The 23,908-nt window shown below is 41.6% G+C and overlaps 1 protein-coding gene across 1 annotated transcript; it reads left to right on the top strand.

Annotated features, from left to right (window-relative positions):
- Window positions 1–23,895, top strand: TMEM192 (transmembrane protein 192). The gene is made up of 6 exons (XM_081245259.1): window positions 1–159; window positions 6,820–6,966; window positions 11,691–11,955; window positions 15,051–15,185; window positions 20,903–21,005; window positions 21,325–23,895. Exons 1-6 carry the CDS (start codon window positions 151–153, stop codon window positions 21,461–21,463), a joined length of 798 nt encoding a protein of 265 aa, XP_081101385.1. The 5' UTR covers window positions 1–150; the 3' UTR covers window positions 21,464–23,895.
- The last annotated feature ends 13 nt before the right edge of the window (window positions 23,896–23,908 follow it).

Genomic DNA, 23,908 nt, shown 5'->3' with positions numbered 1-23,908 from the left:
TGGATCCCTGGAGCGAGGAAGAGGGGTCCGCCCTCTGCGCCTCGGCTAATTGAAAGCGAGGGGCGGGTCCCGGGGCGGGTCCCGGAAGGCGGTGCCAGGCGCAGGTGCGAAGGCTGGGCGGTAGGGCTGCGGCCTCCGCTGGCGGGCAGTATGGAGGACGTGAGTGCGCAGATGCTGGTGGCGAGCGACAAGCCCGGAGCCCACTCTTCCGGTGCTGGGCGCGCTGGGCGGAGACGGGGGTGGGGGCAGCCTTGGCCGGAGGGGCGCCTCCTGCGCGGGTCTGCCCGGGCGTGGGGTTGTGGGAGGAGGCACCGGGGCGGAGTTGGGGTCCACGCCGGCCTCGGGCTTATTTTGTGCGGGCGCGTGTCGGGTCCCGGAACTGGCGCGGCCCGAGGTGCGAGCGGGGCCCCGTGCGCGGGGCCGCTTGGACGCCCTGGCGCAGGGGTGAGTCCCCCTCCTCTTGGGTCCCGGCCTTGGCCCTGAGGGCTGTGACTTGGAGCGGCTGCGGCAGACCTGTCGTTATCATCACCCGAAAACCCACATTGGAGAAAAACAATGTCCTGATGTTTTGAATCGAGGCATGGTAGGAGTGAAGGGATTTTTAAATCTCTTTACTTAGATGGATCCAAACCAGATTACTAAAAAACCAGTGCACTAGTTACAGTGTATATAGTGTACAGAGTGAAGAGTAATTGCAAAAATCTTTGCTTAAATGTATTAAAGCATTTTTAGGAAAAGCATGTATTTGTGCCCAAAATTAACTGGGTTACCCTTTGGTACAAAATTATTGCTCTTGAAAAATGCAAAGTTGATAGTTAAAGCACTGATTTGTGTTAATAGATTAATAGGAATATTACTGTGATCCTACCACTGAATGAGGTGCATCAGGCAAGACACATGAAACACAGTTCCAGCCCTACACAAGACCTTAGATTCTTGTGCAAATAGTGACTATAGTTCAGTTATCTTGACTAAATAAAGACCGAACAATTTCTAATGATAAGACTAAAAAATTCTATTTTTTTTTCAGTTGAGAACATGGAAAGCTAACTGTAACACCTGGAAGTAGATTTGAGACATATATATTTAAAGAAAAACTGTTTCTAAAATTTTTAAGGGTGAGATTCATGAACTGACAATGTGTGGAGAAAATGAGTAAGAGGAAAATTAGAGACTCATCAAAATGTGTGCAGTAAATGCTTGGTTTGTGCTAACCTGCCCCAGGGTTCTTGGGTCTGTAGCTTTCAGTGTTAGGATTAGTACAACCCTAGAAATTTGGTTCACCAGTTGGAGAGTAATGTTTCACCAATAGCTACATAGCTTTAGATCTGAGCAAGTTGCCTGCTTTTGGTATTTTGTGGATACGGTTTATACCACTCAGTAGAAAGCTAAAAACTGTGTGCCATGTCTTAGGCCCAGACACCTAAATGAGTTAAAAGAGGCAAAGGCTTTTTAGTTAACGGTTCTTTGTTTGCAAGTGGGTGAACCAATTGTGGCTACTTTAAGGAAGAAAGGGATTTATTTGAAAGGATATAGGGTAGATGAACATCTAGGCCTCTGAAAGGATCCAAACAAGGGCAGCTCAAGGGATCCAGAGACAGGGGTCCTTTCAGGATCTGTCCTGGGATGGATCACCTCAACCATGGACTCTGTTTGCTTTGCTGCTCTGAGAGAGAGTTGGATTGGCCCAGCCCTTTTTGGTTCCATGACCACCCCAGGACAGAGGAGGGTGAAGAGCATCAAAGGATGTTCCCCTTGAGACTTAATGCAGAGGTAGACATTGGGTCCCCAAAGGAAGTAGCTATTGTCACAAAAGAAGAGGGAGGAGATGGTGTGGAAAAAACAACAGCTATCTTCACTTGCAGATGGTGAGTTCCAGAGGGTGCTGTTTGTATGGTTTTCCCACATTTCCTGTAGGCTCCGAAGGGCAGTGTATTTGATGTAGTCACCACATACATTGTATTTCATGAACACTGAATAAGTGACATAGAAACCATATTGTCCCCAAGCTCCTTCAGTGTCGTCAGGGAAAACAAAAGGCATACACATAAAGGAAACAATACAAGGCAGCATGAGAAATATTCCAAATTAATATTATGGGCAGTAATTTTTTAGGAGTTTTAAAATAGAAAGAAAACACTTGGCAGGACAAGTTTTATAGAGAATATAAGTTTTGGTTGGACTTTGAAAGATGAGTTGGATTCTGAAAAAGATAAGAGAGGATATTTGTGGGGCATTCCAGAAAGCTCATGCAGGCTAGAGGAGAAGGTGCATGAAAGGGAACGAGTGGGAGATAAAGTAGACTATTGTCTTACAGTCAGGGTTTCAATGCTACCTTTTAAAAAGTTCCCAGATCCCAACTGTTCAAGAAGTTGGGCCGTCTTTCATTCACTCAACACATGTATTGAGTACCTGCTGTGTATCAGGTACTAAAGGTACAAAGAACATAGTATAATATAGAGTCCTGACCTTGTGAAGCACACCTTATTCGAACCACTTTGATACCTTGTCCTTCTGCCTGGAAGAACCAAAAACCTGTATATAATATATGAAAAAACAGGCGCAGCCGCCCCCGGAAGTGGACTTCGCCTCCCAAGATCGCTTTCACGGGGAAGGTTATCAGGAAGGCTATGAAGAAGGAAGTAGTTTGGGTATGATTGAAGGAAGACAGTATGGCACGTTACATGGAGCTAGAATCGGATCTGAGATCGGGTGCTACCAAGGTTTTGCTTTTGCTTGGAGATGTCTCCTGCACGGCTATACCACTGAGAAAGACAGCAAAAAGATGAAGGTCTTAGAATCGTTGATTGGAATGATTCAGAAATTCTCTTATGATGACCCTACTTATGATAAACTTCATGAAGACTTAGAATTAGAGGGAAATTTAAGCAGCTTTGTTCATGATTAAACGTCCAGCCTGACTTTAAAATTAGTGCAGAAGGTTCCGGACTTTCATTTTGAGGATGACAGACGCACAAAAACAAAATATCAGGGAACAGATGTTCGTTTGTCAAGTGTTTAAAAATGTGATTAAAGGCAAAACAATGATGGGGGATTCATTGTTTTGCAGGGAGGGTTCCAGCTTGGCCAGTGAAAGGGCTTCCTTCCCCCGAGGTCTGCCGGGTAGCCTCGGTGCCCCCCACGGGGCCCCTCCACACAGGCCCGTCCTTTGTTGGGCCCTGTCTGCTCTGCAGCATGAACGTGGCCCTGGCAGAGCCCTCACCAGTCTGCTCTTCTCTGGTCCAGGGTCCAGGCCCCTGGCTCATGGGTTCTCGTCACCTGGCAGGCCTGGCTGGATCTAGACTCAGGTTGGCTCTGGATAGGATAAACCTCCCCTTTACCCCCTGGGCTTTGGTCAACGCTCAGAGGGACAGTTTTTTTAAAAATGAGAGCCACAGGGTTGACACGAAGCAGGTTAATGGGAAGGAGTGATGGGTACTGTGACATTTATTGACCCTTGAGATGTGCCAGTGCTGTGACCTGCTTCCCATGTTTTATTTAGTCCCTTCAAGAACCCGTGAGGTAGGCGTTATTCCCATTTTATAGATGAGGAAACTGAGGCCCAAGAGACTGCCTGGTCCAAGGGCAGTGGGCGGCAGAGCTGGGACTCCAGCCCTGTCTCCTGGTGCCTGCTCTGGAATGTGTGGTCGCACCCACAATCTCAGGGTCCCTGCCTGCAGGTCCCCGCTATGCCCCGTGGAGCCCTGGGGCATCTCATGTGGCCATGGACATGGGCGTCTGGCTGAGAAGAGGAGAGGCCAGCCCTGTCCCCAGGGAGCTGGGATGTGCTCTTCCTGTGTCCCCGGGTGGGGCTCTGCAGCATCAAAAATGGTCAAGGGGAGGAGACTTTAAGGCCACTGTTCTATGTGCAGAAACTTTGGAGCCTTATTGCAGCCTTTCTTCTAATGTGAGTTCTTCTGCCTTCTGCCCGGACTTAAAAGGCATCATCTGTACATGGTGCACGGCCTCAGGTGCGCCTTTGTCACAGACACCAGCAGCACTTATCTCTGGCTGGTGGGATGGAGGGGCTTTTGTTGTTTTCCTGGGTGGATTTTTGTGCTTCCTAAGCTATCTGTTTGGATGATGTATTATTTTTATAATTGGAGAAAAAAATAGAGTATATTTTAAAGCAAAAAAACCCCCCAAAAAAACAAAACAAAACAAAAAATATATGAAAAAATACTTTTTGAGATCATAGACATCAGGCGATGAAAGACAGTGATCTTGGAGAGATGGGAAGCAAATGACGTGAGCCATGTGATTGCCCCAGCTCACTGCCTTGAGAGAGTTTTCGGGGTGGGCAGAGGAAGGGGGACCAAGTGGGGCTTCAGTAGACTCCGAGTTGAGGAGATGGAGCTGAATCTGGGGATACCGAAGCAGCTGGAGTTCACCAGACAGAAAACCCAGAAAGGAGAGTGCTGCACAGAGGGAGAGCTCGGAAGAGGTGCAGGGTCCCCTCAGGTATTCAGCTGAGTCCTGTTCTTCGTGCCTCTGAGGAAACTCCCTGAGGACTGGGAAAAAGCCACTTAGAAAGACCAGAGGGAGCTGTACTTTCATGCAGGGCCAGGAGTAGTGCCTGTTCTTCCAGCCAGACTGGAAACCTCATAATCACAGGGTATTAGGTTTTCAGAAAGGTCTTGCCTCACTTGTGGGGAATAATTAGCACTAGACCAAACATGGTATGGTCCCATCTAAGAAAGCACCTTAAAAGAAAGACCAAAAAGATCAAACTGTTTCAAGTAACTTAACTGAATCCCAGAACAAAGCTCAATAATACAGGAATACAAAAATGTCCAGCACCCAAAGAGGTAAATTTTGCAATGTCTGGCATCCAGTCCAGAATTACCAGGCATTGCTAATTATGTGATTTAGTGGAGGTGCTAGGTAATGCTATGGTGGTAATCATTTTGCAATATATAAGTGTATCAAATCAACTCATGATATGCAAACTTACACAATGTGACATGTTAATTATATCTCAGTAAAGTGGAAAAAATGATCAAGCATGCAAAGGGGCAGGGAAATATGACATAATGAGTCAAAACTGATTCAAAAATGACATGCTAGAAATAGCAAACAAGGACATTTTTAAAAATTATTATAACTGTTTTCTATATGTTCCAAAGGTTAAAAAGACACATGGGAGGTATAAAATAAACCCACTCAAACTTGCAGGAATAAAAACTACAATGTCAGATGAAAAAGGCAGTAGGAACAGCATTGAGGCATCAGAGAAGGCAGCATTTTTGCTAAGACAGACACTTGACAGGTGGGGAGGGATGAAGAGGCACAGAGACTGGAAGGATGGCCTGGAAAGGTTCATGGACATTAGTTAAGGGAAGAGCCGTAGAGGTGGGACAGCTGCTAACTGAGAAAGCTAGAAGCAGAGGAGTCTTGAAGAGAATAGAAATCATCAGAATTGCTCCATGAGTTATGGCAAACTAAACAGGAAGCTATCTAGGCATTGAATTAAAAAAATTGCAGCAGCATTGAATGCCTGGGAGTGGAAATTGAGAAGCCCATTCCAGATCTGGTCATTTCCCAGATTGCTGTGTTATCTTTATAATCCTGGTGCACAGCAGCCTGCCCTTACACCATTGGTCCCCCTCTCTACCCCTTCCAAAGTGAAGAGCCCATATCCTCTGTCTCCAAATCCAATTCTCAGGCTTCCCCTTTTCCCACTAAATTTTCATTTCCCTCTTGTTCTAGTGCAATTATCTAACCTACATTTTTTGCATCATTTGTGCTATTCATTTGCTAATTTATTATGTACTGCCCCATAATATGACTCACACTATATTCTATTGTGCATTCTTATATTGTTCAGTCCTGCATGCCTTTATCCTAACCTCCCCGATGAAAATGTAATCTCCTTTTGAATAGGGACTGTGTCTTACATTCTTTTATCTCAGAAACAGTGCCTCATATGTAACAGTTTTCAGTAAGGCTCTGAGACTGAGAGCTTGTTTTATGCACCAGATACCTAAGATGCTGTTCCTGTCAAGACCCTAACTTTAAACATGGCTAACAAGATGTTGAGGTTGCAGCTCAGCCTTTGCTGGCTACTTCAGTGACATTGCAACTAGTTGTTTTCATTGAGAATCTGGTATCTACAAACTGAAATCTCCTCGAGGGTCTATCAGGGTGATGTTTCTATTAACACTCTTAACATATTTCTCTCATGATTGAAAGTTTGTCTAAGATCTCTTAGTAATGCGTCAACCAGCTTTCCAAAATTTTGTGGAACACCGAGATACAGTTTAAAAATTGCAACCACATGTAATTATTTTTATCAATAATATAAATAATGTTGGGGACTACCCTGGTGGTCCAGTGGTTAAAACTGCGCTTCCCACTGTAGAGGTCACGGGTTTAATCCCTGGTAAGGGAACTAAGATCCCACATGCTGCATGGCACAGCCAGAAATGTAAATATATGTGTGTGTGTGTGTGTGTGTGTGTAATGTTAAATAAATCAATATCTAAGTTTTGAGGGCTTGAAGAAAATTATTTGAGATTAATGAGATTAATAATTGATAATGAGATTATTTATACATAATCTCATTATGTCTTACCTCATTTGGAGATAAAAAATTAAGATTTCTTCTACTTGTTTTAATAATTGTTTTTACCAGTTTGTTTACAGTAGTCATCAAGAAGTTTATGGTATTTTTTCAAAATTGACTTTAGGTAGGGAGTGTGTTTTCTTGTCTATAATTTGTGTAATGAATTTTAAAGCTTTATAGTTTAGTAGATTTGTCTTGGAAACATAATCCAGAGAGTGGTGATTATAGCTTGCTTCCTTTTTTCTGCACCTCAGGGTTCCTTGGATCTCATCCAAAGTATTGAAGATGACCCCCTTCTGGACACCCAGCATCTCCCACATCACTCATTACACACTCATTTTAGGCCCAGATTCCACCCTCTTCCTACAGTCATCATTGCAAATCTTCTCTTGTTGATACATGTAAGTTGACTGGGAGAAAGTGATCCATCCAAAGGCGATGTTTTTCAAAAATTTATAACCTCTTCAGAGGGCAGTTTGGCTATATCTATTAATATTTAAAGTGTGCATACTTTTTTACTCATATCTCTACTTCAAATAATTTATTGTAGACATATTTGCATACATGTAAGGATATCGTTTATGATAGCAATGTTGTCTGTAATATGAAGAGACTACAAACTGCCACCATCCAGAAGATGCTTTGTATGTCCTGTCCATATGAAGGAATGCTTATACAATATTAAAAGAGAAACTTAGAAGAGAAACTTGGGGTGGATGTGTACCCTTCATGGTTCATTGTTGAATGGAAAAAAATGAGGTTTACAATGGTGTGTACAGAATGTTCCTATTTATACATTTTAAAAGGGTGTTGAGAGAAATGTGTATATGGGTGATGTTGTGACTTACAAGAAATATACTTGGTCATTCAGATGATCAAAATATAGTTCTCATATGTCTTTGGTCTTCATCCATGGTTTCTGGCTCATAGCTCCCAAAACCCTTGGAATTTCCTGAGTGATAAGAGCAATGGAGCATCTTTTGTTATAATTTTTGGTCTTTTGTCCTCAGTCCCTAAAATCGCTTCAAAGTCATAAAGGTGAAATGGGTGTCTTGATATTCATAACAACCCCTTTCCACCACTGCTGGATTTATGTTGGTGAGGTGACTTTGGAAAGCACCTAAGGATGGGGGCTGTTGCCAGGGGAACCAAGCAGGAACAAAATTTCAGTCCCATGCCCTGGCCTCTGGGGATGGGAAAGGGGCTGGAGGTTAAATCATCCACCGATGGCCAATGATTTAATCAACCAGGCCTATGTAATGAAGCCTCCATAAAGACCCAAAAGGAGGGGGTTAAGAGAGCTTCCAGGCTGGTGAGCTAGAACACTTGTTATGAACCACCTGCCAGGCCCCCAAACTCCACCAGGACAGAAGCTCCTTTGTTTGGGAACTGGCAGGAAGTATGTCTTCATCGGGCTATTGATTTGTGTCTTTTAATATCCTTTGTAATAAATTGGTAATGTGGTGAGTAAACAGGTTTCCTGAGTTCTGTGAGCCAGTCTGGCAAACTAATTGAACCCAAGAAGGAGTTGATGGGAACCTCTGATTTATAGCCTGTCAGTCAGAAGTGCAGGTAACAACCTGGATTTGCAAGTGGTATCTAAAGTCCAAGGAGGGGGTTGTGGGAACCTCTGATTTGTAGCCAGTGGGTAAGAAGCACTGGTGACAACCTGGACTTGCAGTTAGCATCTGAAGTGAGGGCAGTCTTGTGGGACTAAGCCTTCAACCCATGGGATCTGATGCTCTCTTCAGGTAGTGTCAGAATTGAGTTGAGCTGTCTTCATCAAGACACCCATTTCACCAGTCGAGCTCCCAGTTGGTGTCAGAGATTTGCCGCCCCCCTCCGCCGTCCCCTCCCCCCCCACACACATTGGAATTGGTACTGGAAACTTTTAACGTTTATTCCTGTATTCTGTAATAGAATATTTCCAGAAGCATTCACAAGACCCTTTTTTTTTTTTTTTTTTTTTTTTGCGGTACGTGGGCCTCTCACTGTTGTGGCCTCTCCCGTTGCGGAGCACAGGCTCCGGACGCGCAGGCTCAGCGGCCATGGCTCACGGGCCCAGCCGCTCCGCGGCATGTGGGATCTTCCCGGACCGGGGCACGAACCCGTGTCCCCTGCATCGGCAGGCGGACTCTCAACCACTGCGCCACCAGAGAAGCCCCACAAGACCCTTTTAATGCTAGTTGCACTGAGCGCCTCAGTGGAAGGGACACCTAATATATTTTAATGTTTACTTTTTGTACTATTTGAATTTATTTTTTACCATATGCATATATTACTTTTTCAGTTATAAAAACAAAAAAAGATACAGATAAATCTATATATGTTGACATGGAAATTTATCTATTTATTTACACTTAGGAAATAGTGTTAAGCAGAGAAATCAGTGTACTGTTGCCCCATGTTTTATATGATAAAATTACAAATATCTGGGGATTTTTTAAAATGTGTGTTGCAACCACTAGATAAATAAACCCTGGAGATCTAATGCATAGCATAGTGATTATAGTCAACAGTAATATTATAAATTTCAAAGTTGCTAGGAGACTAGGTACCTTAACTGCTCTCACCACAAAAAAGAAATGGTAATTATGTGACATGATACAGGTGTTGGCTAAAGCTACAGTGGCCATCATTTTGCAATATACGAATGTTTCAGATCAACACATTGCACACCTTAAACTTATACAGCATTATGTCAATTATATCCCTCAATAAAAATAAATAAAGTTCAACGTCATAAAAACAAAACAAGGCACATGTATGAATGGTCTTGCAGGCTTATTGGGGGCTCTGCTCCAAGTCTGTTAATTATTTCCTCATTTTGGTTACTGTAGTCTCAGACACTAGGGGCTGTAGTTCTTTGCTGCAATGTGAAAGATCAAAAGAAGGCAGATTCTCGCCACTCCTTGGGTGTTCATGAGGAGGGTGGATGTGGTTGAGGACTGGCCCAGCCGCTGCTCCAGTGAGGTGCACTGTGGAAGACTTGCACTCAGAACTGAGTGCATTGAGGACAGAGGTGCACCTGTTTTCCTCATGTAGATCTAGTAAGTGGCCTGATTCTGCCATGGCTTCCTGATCCCCAGGTAGCACCTGAAGCGCTTCTTTCCTTGTGCCTCTTTGTATTGATATAATTTATAAATTATATAATTATACATTATATAAAGAGTATAACATACTCTTTATGTATGTACAGTACACACACACACCACTTAAAAAAAACTTTTTACATTAAATTGCCTGCCTTCGATACTGTGGGATTGATTGCCCTAATTTTAAGACTAAGAAAATCTTATGTTAAAGAACAAGAAAAACTAATGTCTTTATATACTACTTTGTATAAAATGGATCAGTTGGGTTCAATGTACAGTATATTACAGTAGAGGGAATATGTTGACTTTTCCACTTTTGCTTTATGAGGATGTGCATCTTGAGCTGCTATAGCAAATATTACTGCTCTTGACAAACCACATAAATTTTAAAGAGATTTATTACATTCTAAGATTGGTTGCTATTGGAAGCTTGGTGATGGATGCTAATGACAGCACTTAAAATTTTCTTTGATTTTTAAAAAATTATAGAATAATACTGCCTTATGGTTAACAAGTAAATCATTACCAAAGTATACAAAGATATAATCTTCCCTTTTCTCTGCTTTACCCCTTCTCCCTGAGTTAATAAATGGGGTCAGTTCACTGTATCTCTTTTGGTGTCTTTTGTTAAGTTCATACAAATGTATACAAAAAGATTACCACGTTATAAAAGGATGTCCCCCATTTCCAAAAAAGAAAAGATTGGATAATACAGTATTTATTACTCAACAGCAGTGTTCCTCAAACTTGAGCATGCACCAGACACCCTGGCAGGCTTATTACACTACAGGCTACTGGCCACACTCCCAGAGATTTTGATTTGGGGCCTGAGAATTTACATTTCTAACTGGTCTGGAGACCACACTTTGAACTACTACTTTACACCTTACTTTCTTTAATCTTAACATGTCATAGATATCCACCCAAACTAATACATAGAGCTTTAGTTAATTCTTTTTTTTTTTTTTTGGCTGTGTTGGGTCTTTGTTGCTGCACTTGGGCTTTCTCTAGTTGTGACGAGAGCAGGGGCTACTCTTCATTGTGGTGCAGGGGCTTCTCATTGTGGTGGCTTCTTTTGTTGTTGAGCACGGGCTCTAGGCATGCGGGTTTCAGTAGTTGTGGCACCAGGGCTCAGTAGTTGTGGCTCGTGGGCTCTAGAGCACAGGCTCAGTAGTTGTGGCACACGGGCTTAGTTGCTCCATAGCATGTGGGATCTTCCCAGACCAGGGATTGAACCCGTGTCCCCTGCATTGGCAAGAGGATTCTTAACCACTGTGCCACTGGGGAAGTTGCCTAGTTAATTCTTCTATAGCTGAATAACATTCTATTATGTTAGTGGGTATACCTTAATTTATTCAAATATTCTGCTATGGATGCATACAAATACTTGGGCAATTTACAGTCTTTTTCAAATACAGAGAACACTGCAGTAAATACATGTGTCCATATATCCTAGGTACTGTGCTTTTACTTCTGAGTGATAGGGTCCTAAGGTAGGATTTCTGGGTCAAGATATTTCCAAATTATTTTTCAGCAGCACTTCCCAGACCAGTCAGCATTTTATGAGACTGTCTGTTTGCCCATATGTTGACATCAATCTTTTAAATTTTTGTCAATCTAATTGGATAGTTATTCTTGTTCTCTTAAAACTGAAGCTAGAAATAAACTTTTTTAATTCACGATTTTTATTAGTTTTGAGGTGCTAAATTAACTGTTTTTACTATTTTTAATAAAAGAGAAGTGGGCAGGAAATTGAATTTAACATTAAGTACTCATCTTTGTTAGATGGGATTTAGGGTGATTTTTATTTTCTTATTTGTGATTTTATCTGTTTCCCAAATTTTCTGCAAATTTTTCTCCAGATTATCTGTTTAAAAAGTTTGTAAAAATGGCGAAAAAGAAAGTATTTTTAAACTCATAAAAGTAGGATACTGAAAGTCATAGGTATAAGAATATGTGCTGGGGATGGTCATTATTGTTTCTTAAATCCAAATATTGAATATTAATTCTACTGTTTTCCTTTCCACCAGATTGTGTTTGTTATTTTAGCATTTTTAACAGGTGTGCTTTGTTCTTACCCCAATCCAATTGAGGACAAGTGCCCAGGAAACTATACCAACCCACTGAAAGTTCAGACAGTCATAATCCTGGGAAAAGTTATTTTGTGGATTCTGCATTTCCTCCTTGAACGATACATCCAGTATCACCACAGCAAAGTAAGAAATCGAGGCTATAACAAGATCTACCGGTCAACAAGGCATCTTAAAAGCCTTGCGCTGATGATACACTCCACTGGTAAGCCCAGTTGTCTCACTCAGCTATTTGGCGGCTTGCTTGAATGTAATAAATGACAGCAGAAAGAAAATGTTAAGTTTGATTTCATAATCAAATACATGCTCTCATTTTTGTGAGAGTGATGTGGCCACTAAAATTAGGATCACCTTAATGTCTTGAAGTTTTTCTTATATTTCCCTTTGAAATCTGTATTTGTTATGTAGGGGAGGAAAAATATTCCCTCTACCCTTCTAGGTTCTTGGCTGAGATTCCACCAATAAAGGACAGATTAACAGGAGAAAAACGAATAGAAGTTTAATAACATTATACCTCCTGTATACATGGGAGAGACCCAGGAAAACTGAGTAACTCCACAATGGCCTAAGCCACCCTCTTAAATAATATCTCCAGCTAAAGACCAAAGAAGATGGGGAGGGTTGGGGGAGGGGCAATAGTTCTGGGAGGTGACCAGGAAAAGCACAGTAAACAAGTGTAAGTTTGTTATGCTTGCCTTCTGCATTGATTAGAGTTCCTACAGATTTAAAGTCATCCTGGTACAGAGAGGGATATAACCTTACAAATGGAGATTTCCCTTATAATTGTAAATGCCTCTTATAAAAGGTAACTCCTACTTGGTTTTCAGAGCTTCATCTGTGTCTGCCGTTTCTTAAAAATAATCAGCTTAAAATAATCCTTAAGACAAAGAAGGCATATTTTGGGGTAGAATTTTCTGTCCCCTTCATTATGAGCAAGATACCCCTGTGTGAAATGTGGACTTTTTCCCCCTTTTGATACTAGCAGACTTACTCATCTCAAGGAGATATACAGCTGATGCTAGTTGATACTTGTAGGATAAGAGGGGATTGTTTTATTTTAAATGAAGCTCGGTACTTTTCTCGCAGTAAGAGAAAGACTGTTATATAATAAGATGTATTACTAAAACAGAAAACCTGGAAAACAATTTATGAAGGCAAGGTCAGAAAGTCCATCCAGGATGTAGACAATTTAAAGGCTTAATGGAATTAAATTGAACTTCTTTAGGTATTTTTGCCTAATTGTCAAGGTTTCTACCTTTTCTAAAAAGCCCTCTTTTTCAATTTGAGTCCAGAATAAATGTTTGAACATTTTAAAACCAAATTAGAAATTAATTTTTCCCCAGAAAAAACAGCTCTACAGAATTTAATGTTTTTCCTGTGTTCTGGTAGTGCATTTTCTTAAAGGGCAGGCTGTGAGTTCATCTGCTCAGCGAGGTTGTCAATGGGAACGGGAGGGCCCAGCGGTTGCAGAGAAAGAAGCATTGTATTGGAATGGCTGGTCTTGAAGCATCTCCAAGGGGCGGCCTTTACTGCCCCCAGAGGAAGAGTGCGGTTTCTACTTCTACTGCTGACTGCAGTACTTGTTTTTGGCCAGAAGATGTCCCTATAATCTTCGCGCCTCTGACAAAGAGAAAAGCAGAAACCTATTTGTATACTGACCAAAATAATGTTCAGTTTCTCCACTGATGGTCTGGAAATAGTATTTTTGAGGCCCACCAAGAGATTGTCTAATCTTTGCCTTTCCTCTGACTTTAAAATTATTGCTACACATGTGACCCTTAATCACAGTCTGTTTCTAAACAATTGGACCCTCAGTTTAATCACAGATGGCATCACTTTTAAGTTACTCATATAAGGACCCAGAAAATCCAGGAGAATTGGAGCAGTTGTTTACTTTGTTTCTGTTTTCTTTAAATATTTTTTTTCTTATTTGAAGAAAAAGAAGGTAAATCTATGAGGATATAGAACTTCCAGCTAATCCGAAGGGTGTAACCATTTTTTTTTTTTTTTTTGCCTGTGATAGTATTGCTGGGTATTGTCTGGCTTCATCCTGATGCTTGTTATTCTCTGCAGAGAGAAAAATAAATTGATTTTACTTTATTTTGTGGAGATGGGAGAAGGGGCTTTGCTTTCCTTCCAAATAAGTTGAAAATATTTATCTGATTTATCTGTTCTCCTTCCTTAGATCGAAATACATCCTGGACTCTATCAAATGTTATTAGCTGCATAACAAGTTCCCTATTTAGTTGTTCTTTTCATTGAAGTGAAAACTTGACCCTTGGAGACATGGTGCTGGGCAGGGTGCTCTCATGATGTCCACAGTGCTTACCATTCAGGGGAATGTCTTACTTCTGCAGTCTCTGCTGCCAGCCTGCAAGTTCACCCTGTGACCTGCCACACTGCTGACACAGGCCTTGCTCAGGGCATCAGAAATCCTCTGGAAACTGTGTGTTCACTTTCCCTGCAGAGGTTTTTCCCTAGTTTTTTCCTCTCCCTAAAGCTGTAAAGTTATATTTGTCTTGTACACAAAACTAATTCATAAATTGAGCTATTGGTCAACATGCTAAGACACTGTGACATTTGTGAGTGTAAGGGGAGGGCTTAGGGATTTGTGCTGGACTATTGCTCTGTGTAGAGGGACTTCTGAGAGGTTATTTAAACAGGGTTCTTTGGCTCACAGTCATCCCTTTGTACCAAGAAGCAGAAGGTAAGTCAAATGAGCATCTCCCCAGCCTTGATCAGACTTGGATAAATACGTTAGTTTTAGGAAATTCTAAGATAAAACACTACAGGAATGACTTCTGCCCCTAAACTTTTCTTTGACAGTCTTCAGGCTGTAAGTGCAGAATGAGGTTAAAATGGTCTTCAAAAATAAATAATGGATACGCTGAGCAGGGGAGAAACAGCTCATATTTATTGTCACCCCATTTTTCAGATGAGGAGTGGAGGTGTTAGGTCATCTGTCCAAGGTCAGCAGCGTGTCCCCGGCTTTTTTCTGGATACTCGCCGCGTCCTTTACTGTGCTGCATGACCAGAAGGGGTCACCGGGTGCTCATAGAAATTCACTCCTTGAGTTTTAAAAAAGTCCAGATTCTTACGTTATTTGTGTCAAGGGGCATCATTTGCTCTTGGCCGTGTTATGTTTGATTTCCATCCTCTACCTTCCTTCGTCGCCGCGTAGCTGGGTGGGTGCCTGCGCCCTCGCGGTAGCTCTGCGGGGGCTGCGGCGGTGGCGGCGGCGGTGCGAGCTCCGAGACTCCAACCCCGCCCACGCACCCACGCTGAGTCTCCTCCCCGCAGGCAGCACGGCGCTCCTCCTCCTGCTCTGCCTGCAGCACTCCTTCCCCGAGCCCAGCGTGCTGTACCTGGACCTCATTCTGGCTACCCTGGCCGTGGAGCTGGTCTGTTCCCTGACGTGCCTGCTCGTGTACACAGGTGAGAATGACAAGGAGCCTGTTCTTATAGATAAGGCCTTTCACTGCTGGTCGCATCCCCACCTGAAGCCCAGCTCATTACCTTTCTGGCGGGAAACCTTTTCTACGTGGCCGTTACCCTATTGAGCACCCATACCTCATTGCTGACCACATCCAGACTCCTCTAATTTCAAACCACCAGGAACATACCGGTGAGTCGCATTTCTAAAGTTGTGTCATCAACAAATTCTTATCAACTAGAATGAAGGCTTTCCATTAAAAAAAAAAAGAAAGTGAAAAAATAAAAAAGATCTACAAACTTTTGCATCCTCAAAGGCAACTGAGATGTAAGTCTGGCTTTAAATTAAAATATAGCTAAATATAGGACTTCCCTGGCTGTTCAGTGGTTAAGGCTCTGCGCTTCCACTGAAGGGGGCATGGGTTCAGTCCCTGGTAGGGGTAAGATCCCACATGCTGTGTGGCAAAATAAAAGTAAAATAAAATAAGTAAATAAGTTCATACATGTAAAACTGCATTTAGCCCAAACTTGATTTTGATAAACCATTTAAGAACCCACTTCTTTCTAAATTTAGAACTGTCTGAGGATTGTTCTTTCTGGTTGTCTCTCAAAACTCTCAGTGGTAAAATTAAATAAGCTTCAAACATGTTAACATGAAAAATAGATGGAAGGATACTTGAAGAGAAAAAAAATCCAAGCCTGGAAGAAACAAGATTTCATTCCTGCTGCAGTACTGATATGCACTGAAATCTGTAATAGCAGCTAATTTGGTGGCATTGAGCAACAGTTGTTTTGTGACAATAAAATACCTTATCTGTCCATTTTGAAAGAGATTATTTCTTCAGTTATGAGGAAAAGTCACATGGGCCAAAGCTTGTATTTCATTTTACTGTTTTGTGCCTCTTACGGCTTCTAGGACAAATGTTGACTTTGCTCAGTGTATCACAAAAAATTTAAGGTTGATTCCCTGATACATGCATTTTTCTTGCTTCTCTATATTAAAAAGATTTAAAAGATACCTAGTTTTGGTAATGCTGATAGTAGCTCTTCATGACAAGATTCTTTGATATACTACTTCTAATCTAAGCTTGACTAATTTGTCTGCAGTAAAGTAGTTAATCTCTAGAAGTGAAGATGGACTCTTCTCATTGGGCACCTGACTGCCTCTGTAGGAAAAAACTAGGAAAAGAAAACTTAAAAGCTTTGTGGTGATTTGATTAGCTTTCCATTTGTTTAAAAGTAAGCAAGGATTCAAAAAATGCTACTCAGTTACCAGCCTTCCAGTAGCCCTGATGTTCGGGCTTCAGCTCAGGAGGAAAGGACTGTAAGGGGCAGCAGGCCCATGTCCAGTGTCCTGCGGTTTAGTGAGAGCTCTCCTTGGCTTACTGTTGTGGAAAGGAAGAGTGGAAGATTCTCATTCCATGTAGATTGCACTGGTGTTGTTGCCTGGCCTGTGGTCTGATATATGCTGACTGCATGCAATTTAATTTATTTTTAAAACCACAAACACCAGAAACTATCACAACATTGTAAATCAACTGTACTTCAATTAAAAAAAAAGTGGAACACCTTCAGGAAAAAAAAACCCACAAAGATGAGTCTGAAAAATGGACATTTTTATATTGTTGCGCTATATTGTCTTTTATTTCTGCCTCTTAACTTTTACTTTAATATTCTGTAACTGTTATTTCCTTTTCCCCAGTTCAAGAAACTTAATTCTTCATTTATCTTAGAGTTATTATGTGGAAGACGCTATTATAAGGAGATGCCATATGAACGTAACTCCAATTTTGAGGCAAGCCTCATGGGACAGTGGAGTCTCAGCCTTCATCTCCTGAGTTGCACTGGACACAGTGGCTCGCTCCCGCCTTGAGATGCGTTCTTTACTTGTCCTGGGAAGCTGGCTTCTTGGCATCCCGCCTGGCCCCCGATGGCCCCATCTTCTGTTTTGTTGAGCTCTCCCGGCCTGCGTGGTGGAGCCCAGCACTCAGTCCCCGTCTGCCCTTGGGTGGGCGTGCTGTTCTTGTGCCATCGGAAGCCAAGGGGCTATTCATATCTTTTTTTTTTTGAAGTATAGTTGATTTACAGTGTTGTACTAGTTTCAGGTGTACAGAAAGATGATTCAGATATATATTCTTTTTCAGATTCTTGTCGATTATAAGTTATTACAAGATATTGAATATAGTTCCCTGTGCTATATAGTAGGTCCTTGTTGTTTGTCTATTTTATATATGGTAGTGTGTATCTGTTAATCCCAAACTCCTAATTTATCCCTCCCTGCACACCCCGTTTCCCCTTTGGAAAGCATAGTTTGTTTTCTGTGTCTGTGAGTTTATTTCTGTTTTGTAAATAAGTTCACTTGTATCATATTTTAGATTCCACATATAAGTAATAATCATATGATATTTGTCCTGCTCTGTCTGACTTATTTCACGTAGTATGATAATCTCTAGGTCCATCCACCATCCATGTTGCTGTAAATGGCATTATTTCATTCTTTTTCATGGCTGAGTAATATTCCATTGCATATATGTGTCACGTCTTCTTTATCCAATCATTTGTCAATGGACATTTAGGTTGCTTCCATGTCTTGGCTCTTGTAAAAAGTGCTGCAATGAAGATTGAGGTGCATGTATCCTTTTTTTCTTTAAACAGATTTATTTATTTTTATTTATTTATTTTTGGCTACATTGGGTCTTCGTTGCTGCGTGCAGGCTTTCTCTAGTTGTGGCGAGTGGTGGCTGTTCTTCATTGCATTGCGAGGACTTCTCATTGCAGTGACTTCTCTTGTTGCGGAGCACAGGCCCTAGGTGCACAGGCTTCAGTAGTTGTGGCACGTGGGCTCAGTAGTTGTGGCACGAGGGCTCTAGAGCACAGGCTCAGTAGTTGTGACGCATGGGCTTAGTCGCTCCGCTGCATGTGGGATCTCCCAGACCAGGGCTGGAACCCGTGTCCCCTGCATTGGCAGGCAGATTCTTAACCACTGCGCCACCAGGGAAGTCCCCTGCATGTATCCTTTTGAACCATGTTTTTCCTCTGGATATATGCCCAGGAGTGGGATTGCTGGATCATATGGTAAATCTGCTTTTAGTTTTTTAACAAACATCCATACTGTTCTCCATAGTGGCTGTACCAATTTACATTCCCACCAACAGTGCAGGAGGGTTACCTTTTCTCCACACCCCCTCCAGCATTTATTATTTGTAGACTTTTTATTTTATTTTATTTATTTTATTTTATTTTATTTGTATTTATAGACTTTTTTTGTAGACTTTTGATGATGGCCATTCTGACTGGTGTGAGGTGATACCTCATTGTAGTTTTGATTTGCATTTCTCTGACTAGCCATGTTGAGCATCTTTTCATGTGTCTGTTGATCATCTTGATGTCTTCTTGGAGAAATGTCTGTGTAGGAGTTTTGCCGAATTTTTGATTGGGTTGTTTGGGTTTTTTTTATATTGAGCTGTATGAGCTGTTTGTATATTTTGGAAATTAATCCCTTGTTGGTCTCCTGGTTTGGAAATATTTTCTCCCATTCTGTAGGTTTTGTTTTTATGTTGTTTATGGTTTCCTTTGCTGTGCAAAAGCTTTTAAGTTTCATTAGGTCCCATTTGTTTATTTTTGCTTTTATTTCCATGACTGTAGGATATGGATACAAAAAAACATTGTTGCGATTTATGTCAGAGTGTTCTGCCTACGTTTTCCTCTAGGAGTTTTATAGTCTCCAGCCTTACATTTAGGTGTTTAATCCATTTTGAGTTTATTTTTGTATATGGTATTGGAGAATGTTCTAATTTCATTTTTTACATGTAGCTGTCCAGTTTTCCCAGCAATGCTTATTGAAGAGATTCTTTTCTCCATTGTATATTCTTGCTTCCCTTGTCATGGCTTAATTGACCATAAGCATGTGGGTTTATTTCTGTGTCCTCTGTTCTGTTTCATTGGTCTGTGTGTGTCTGTTTTTGTGTGAGGGGCTTCTCATTTCTAACTCTCTTGGCCACCACCTAAAAATCAAGGGCTTCTTGTTACATTCCCTCACTGGTTCTTTTGGCATCTCACTGCCCACTTCCTTCTGGTCCTTTCTGATGAACCCTCTGCATGTCTCCTAACCTTCTCACATTTCTCTTTAACCTCTTTGTTTAATCTTCTTCAGCCTCATTCTCATCTGAGGGTCACATCAGAATCATCTGTGGGTCCTGGCGGTTCCATGACAGGTTGAACATATGACTCAGCACATGCACTTCTGGGTCCATGTGTACTTTTACACAGGTGTTCCAAATGGCATTATTTATAGCAGCCAAAAGTGGAAACAACCTAAATGGTGTTAAGATAAAGTGATGACTAGACTAACAAAAGGTGTTCTATCCATACAGAGGATAGTATTCAGCCACAAAAAGGAAGGAATAGTGGAATGAAGCACTGACACAGTATGGATGAACCTTGAAAGCATTATGCTGAGAGAAAAAAAAGCCAGTCGTAAATATTGTATGATTCTGTGTACTTGGAATGCCCAGAGCAGGCACATCTATAGAGAAGGAGAACACATTAGTGGTTGCCTAGTCCTGGAGGTGGGGGCACCTAGAGGGTGACTGCTCATGGATCCAAGGCTTCTTTTTGGGGTGACAAGATGTTCTAAAATTTATTGTGGAGACGGTTGCACAACTGTTTGAATGTACCGAACCATTGAATTGTACACTTTGAAGGAATTGCATTGTATGTGAATTATATCTCAAGGGTTGTTACAAGAAAGGAAAGAATCATATGTGGAGTTTTTAAAAATTGTGCTGGGGCCTAACCCACCTCCCCTCCCCCTTCCCACGTGTTGAATACTTGACCCATTTGGAGCTGCACGAACAGTTCTCAAGGCCAGTCTCATTGGATAGTCACTGCCATCACTGAGGCCTGGCTCAGCCCTTTCTCTTGTCCCCTTGTCACCATCTGTGGTGGGAGTGCTCATTCCAGCCATGTCCCAGGGTTATTACGCAGGTTGGGCAGGGCCCCTGGACAGTGGCTCTTACTCAGACATGCAGATTGTTCGGCTCAGTCTGTAGCCAAACGTGCGAGGTTGGGAACAACAGCCTTGTTGTGTGTGATTATTCAACTCTCTGCAGCAGACTTCTACCCACGTGCATTAGGCTGCTGGGGCTGCCAGAGCACATACCCAGCCTGGGTGACTAAGACACACAAACTTATTTTCTCTCAGTTGTGGAGGCTGGACCTCTGAGATCAAGGTGTCGCAGGCCTGGCTTCTCCAGAGGCTTCTTCCTTGGTGTGTAGGTGGCTGCCTCTCGCTGTGTCCTCACGTGGCCTTTGCTCTGTGCATTCCTGGTGTCCCTTCATCTCTCAGATCAGCACCGCCCCCATTACTTTGCTCTTACTTTGATTACCTCACCAAAGGTCATGTCTCCAAGGACACTCATGTTGGGGTTAGGGCTTCAGGTTCATCAATGGCCTCCAGGTCGCCGAATTCCCTGGCTCTTTCACGTGTCTTCGCTTCCAGTAATGAGCGCTGATGGCTCTTTCCTGACTCTTCTCCTGCCTCTGCATCAGCATTTCCATTCCCTTTTAGCACATTTTCCCTATTTGTTAATTCCCTTTATGAACCGTTTTTTTTTTTTGCATATTACTTGAATAGCCAATTACTAATGAAATTTGAATAAATGGAATTAGAAAATTTTTCGTGATTGGATAACCTGACAATAATGACTTTATTATTTTAGTGAAAATTCGAAAATTTAATAAAGCCAAGCCACAGCCTGATGTACTTGAAGAAGAAAAAATCTATGCTTACCCCAGCAATATTACCTCAGAGACTGGATTCAGGTAAGTGTGGAGTAAAAGATTAGCGAAAGAGATTTAAGTTTATTCCATCTGGAAATCTAGAGACCATTCTGATGCTTGGAGTTTAGGACTCTGCATATGTTAAAATATGTTTACAACTATGTTTGATTTGTTTACTTCCTCTCAGCTGTGGTGAAGCCAAGTCTAAAGAAAGAATCTCATTTGGGGATATTGCCTTGGCTTATAAAATCTAAGAAAAAGTAACGGATATAACGTGCTGTACTGAAAACTAGTAGAGATCCATTTGCAAAGAGACTTTTGGTGAACATGTGTAACTCATGAATACCTTGGTTCTGTGCAGGACTCTCTCAAGCCTGGAAGAGATTGTGGAGAAGCAGGGAGACATCATAGTGTACCTGAAGCGGCACAATGCCCTGCTCAGCCAGCGTCTGCTGGCCTTCACGTCCTCTGACCTCAGCTCTCAGCCAAGTGGGATTTGACAGCAATTCCAGAGGAGCCAGAGTAATTCAGACTGACCGGCTACCTGACAGGCTGTCTTAGAGAAATGCGGCTTTGCCAAGTAACACTCTACAATTTCTGTTGGAAACCTGAATTTGGTTCTCACCTGTGTGGCTGTTTACTAAGTTGGACTCGTGGATCATTTGAAAGACACTTTGTAGCGCCTTTCGAACTCAAGGGGAATGTCTGTTTTGCACATTTTGAAATTATTTAACTGCCTGGTTTATCCTAGGATCAAAGGTATAGATTAAACATCTCCTTGACCAACACTTCTTCCATACTCATTGGGACCTGGTAATAATTTGGCTTTTTATAGAGGAAGTCTGAAATGACAACCTATTTAAAATTGGGCTTGAGTTTTTCCCACTTTTATACTGGTGAGAGAAGTCATCATTTCTCGTGGTTAGTGTTTTTTCACATGGAGCCTTATGTATTTTATATGCTTGTGTGGTATTGGATGGCCTTGGCCCTTATAGCTTTTATAAGAATTTCGTCACTGTAGGACCAAGGTCTCACTGGATGATTTACTTTGCAGCCCCTACAGGTTTCCATTCGCCAGAAATAAGATTTGAAGATTACTTGGACCAGCATTAGACCGACCAGTGCTGCTTGTGAAAGCAGGAGCACCTGCCATTGGCAGCAGCTGAAATAGTTAGAGAAGACTTTTCAGGCTTTCTCTTTATTTTGGCCCTTCTTTGAGAGGTAGCCATGTATTTCAGTATTGACTGTCTTTGGATCAATAAGTTCAGTGATAGGAAAGGGGTCTTCTGTAGCTTTAAGTTTGAAAGAAAAAAAGAATATGTTTTTTAGTCTTGGATCATACTTAAAATTTATGATGGAAAAAAAATGTCATATCAACCTATATATAGATAGTAAACATATATAATTCTCCAGATAAAATGAAGCATATTTATGAGTAAATGGCATTTTTTCTCCAGTTTTCCTAGCATGCCCTTTTCATGTATCACTTTGCTTTTGGCACCTTTACATGCTGCCTCAGAAAGCCTTCTGTGTGAAAGCTTAACATGAGGGAAGGGGATATGTGTGATTATGTATGCTGCTGAATTTTTTTTTTATTTAGCTGAATAATCAATATTTGATTTAAACATCCTTGAGCTATACATAACTATTTGGCAAGGGATGTGTTCACTGAGTCATACCATACATCTGAAGGGCAAACATCTGTTTCCTTTAGATACAGCCATTGCGGAGCATTCTCAAGGTTTTCTGCTGAGGTCAAGGTGATTGTGTGTCACCTGTAGTCAATACCATTGAGTCTCCAAATTGCAAACATTCACAAACTAAAGCCAAAATTGTATTTTTAAAGTTAAGATTGTATCCAAGTTTCCCGACTTTTCCTTCCTCTCATTTTTTCTTTTTTCCTTCCTTTTTAATATGTCTCAAAGCCACTGCCTTCTGTGAAAACCTGTCTCTATGTTCTGCAAGAGCTTTTGCCTTTAGCTGTTTTCCTTAGGGAAAATACATGTGGTAGATGATTAATTCTCATTTACTTTTAAATTCAGTTTGGATCTACAGTCAGTTTCTAAGGTTTATGTGATGAACATTGGTTTACAGAGAAAGGTATAGTTAAAAAGTTAGAATACTCAAGTTCTGATGGGCTGTCTGCATAATCACCAACACTCTTTTCGAAACTCAATACTGAACATTTCAAACAATACAAGAAAATGAAAGGAATGAACAAAACAATTTAAATGTTAATCATTCTGCGCACCAAGTAGATACTGTGCTAGCGCGGTGGACACAAAAATTAACAAGACAGTCCTAGCTTGTAGCTTACATTCTAAGGAGAGGACTAGGATTTTCAGGCTCTGTGCTAAGTGAAACGATGACAGTAAAGCCCAAAGTGCCCGTAGGGGCTCCAGGTCAGAGAGTTTCCTGGGGGGAAAGGCTTTAGGTATTCCAGGGAAATTTATGAGTAAACAAGAAGGTCGAACAGCTACAGATGATCATCTGCACTGTGTATAGCTTGAGCCCAAAGGGTGATGCTGGACATTGGAGGAGGAACAACCAGTGGCAGATTCTGGGGACCCTAATGCTCTCTAGGCCAAGGGGCCTGCAGTGGAATGGGGCCCACTGAAGGGTTCCAGGCAAGGAAGTGGCAGTCAGTTTTAGTTTCAGAAGGATCAGACTGCCAGTGTGGTGTAGGAAAGTGGGTGGCAGAGTATATGGCGCTGAACTAGGGCAGGTGAAGTAACATTTTATCATGGGTATATATGTATATATCTGTATTGTATTTCTATATTGTTAATTTGGGGATTTTATTTCAAATGACAATAGCATCATGACTTACTGCATTTCTTTGAATACTAATGGATTAGAGCTTTTTTCCCGTATTCTTTGGCCTTTTACAAATCTTTTGTGATGTACACGTGTAAGTCTTTTGCTTATTATTCTCCTGGGATATT

This window comes from Mesoplodon bidens (assembly GCF_964165515.1).
Source record: "Mesoplodon bidens genome assembly, chromosome: 1".
In the NCBI taxonomy this organism is placed as follows: Eukaryota; Metazoa; Chordata; class Mammalia; order Artiodactyla; family Ziphiidae; genus Mesoplodon; species Mesoplodon bidens.
The sequence above is the reverse complement of the archived record's forward strand: the minus strand, read 5'-3'. Positions and strand labels throughout refer to the sequence as shown.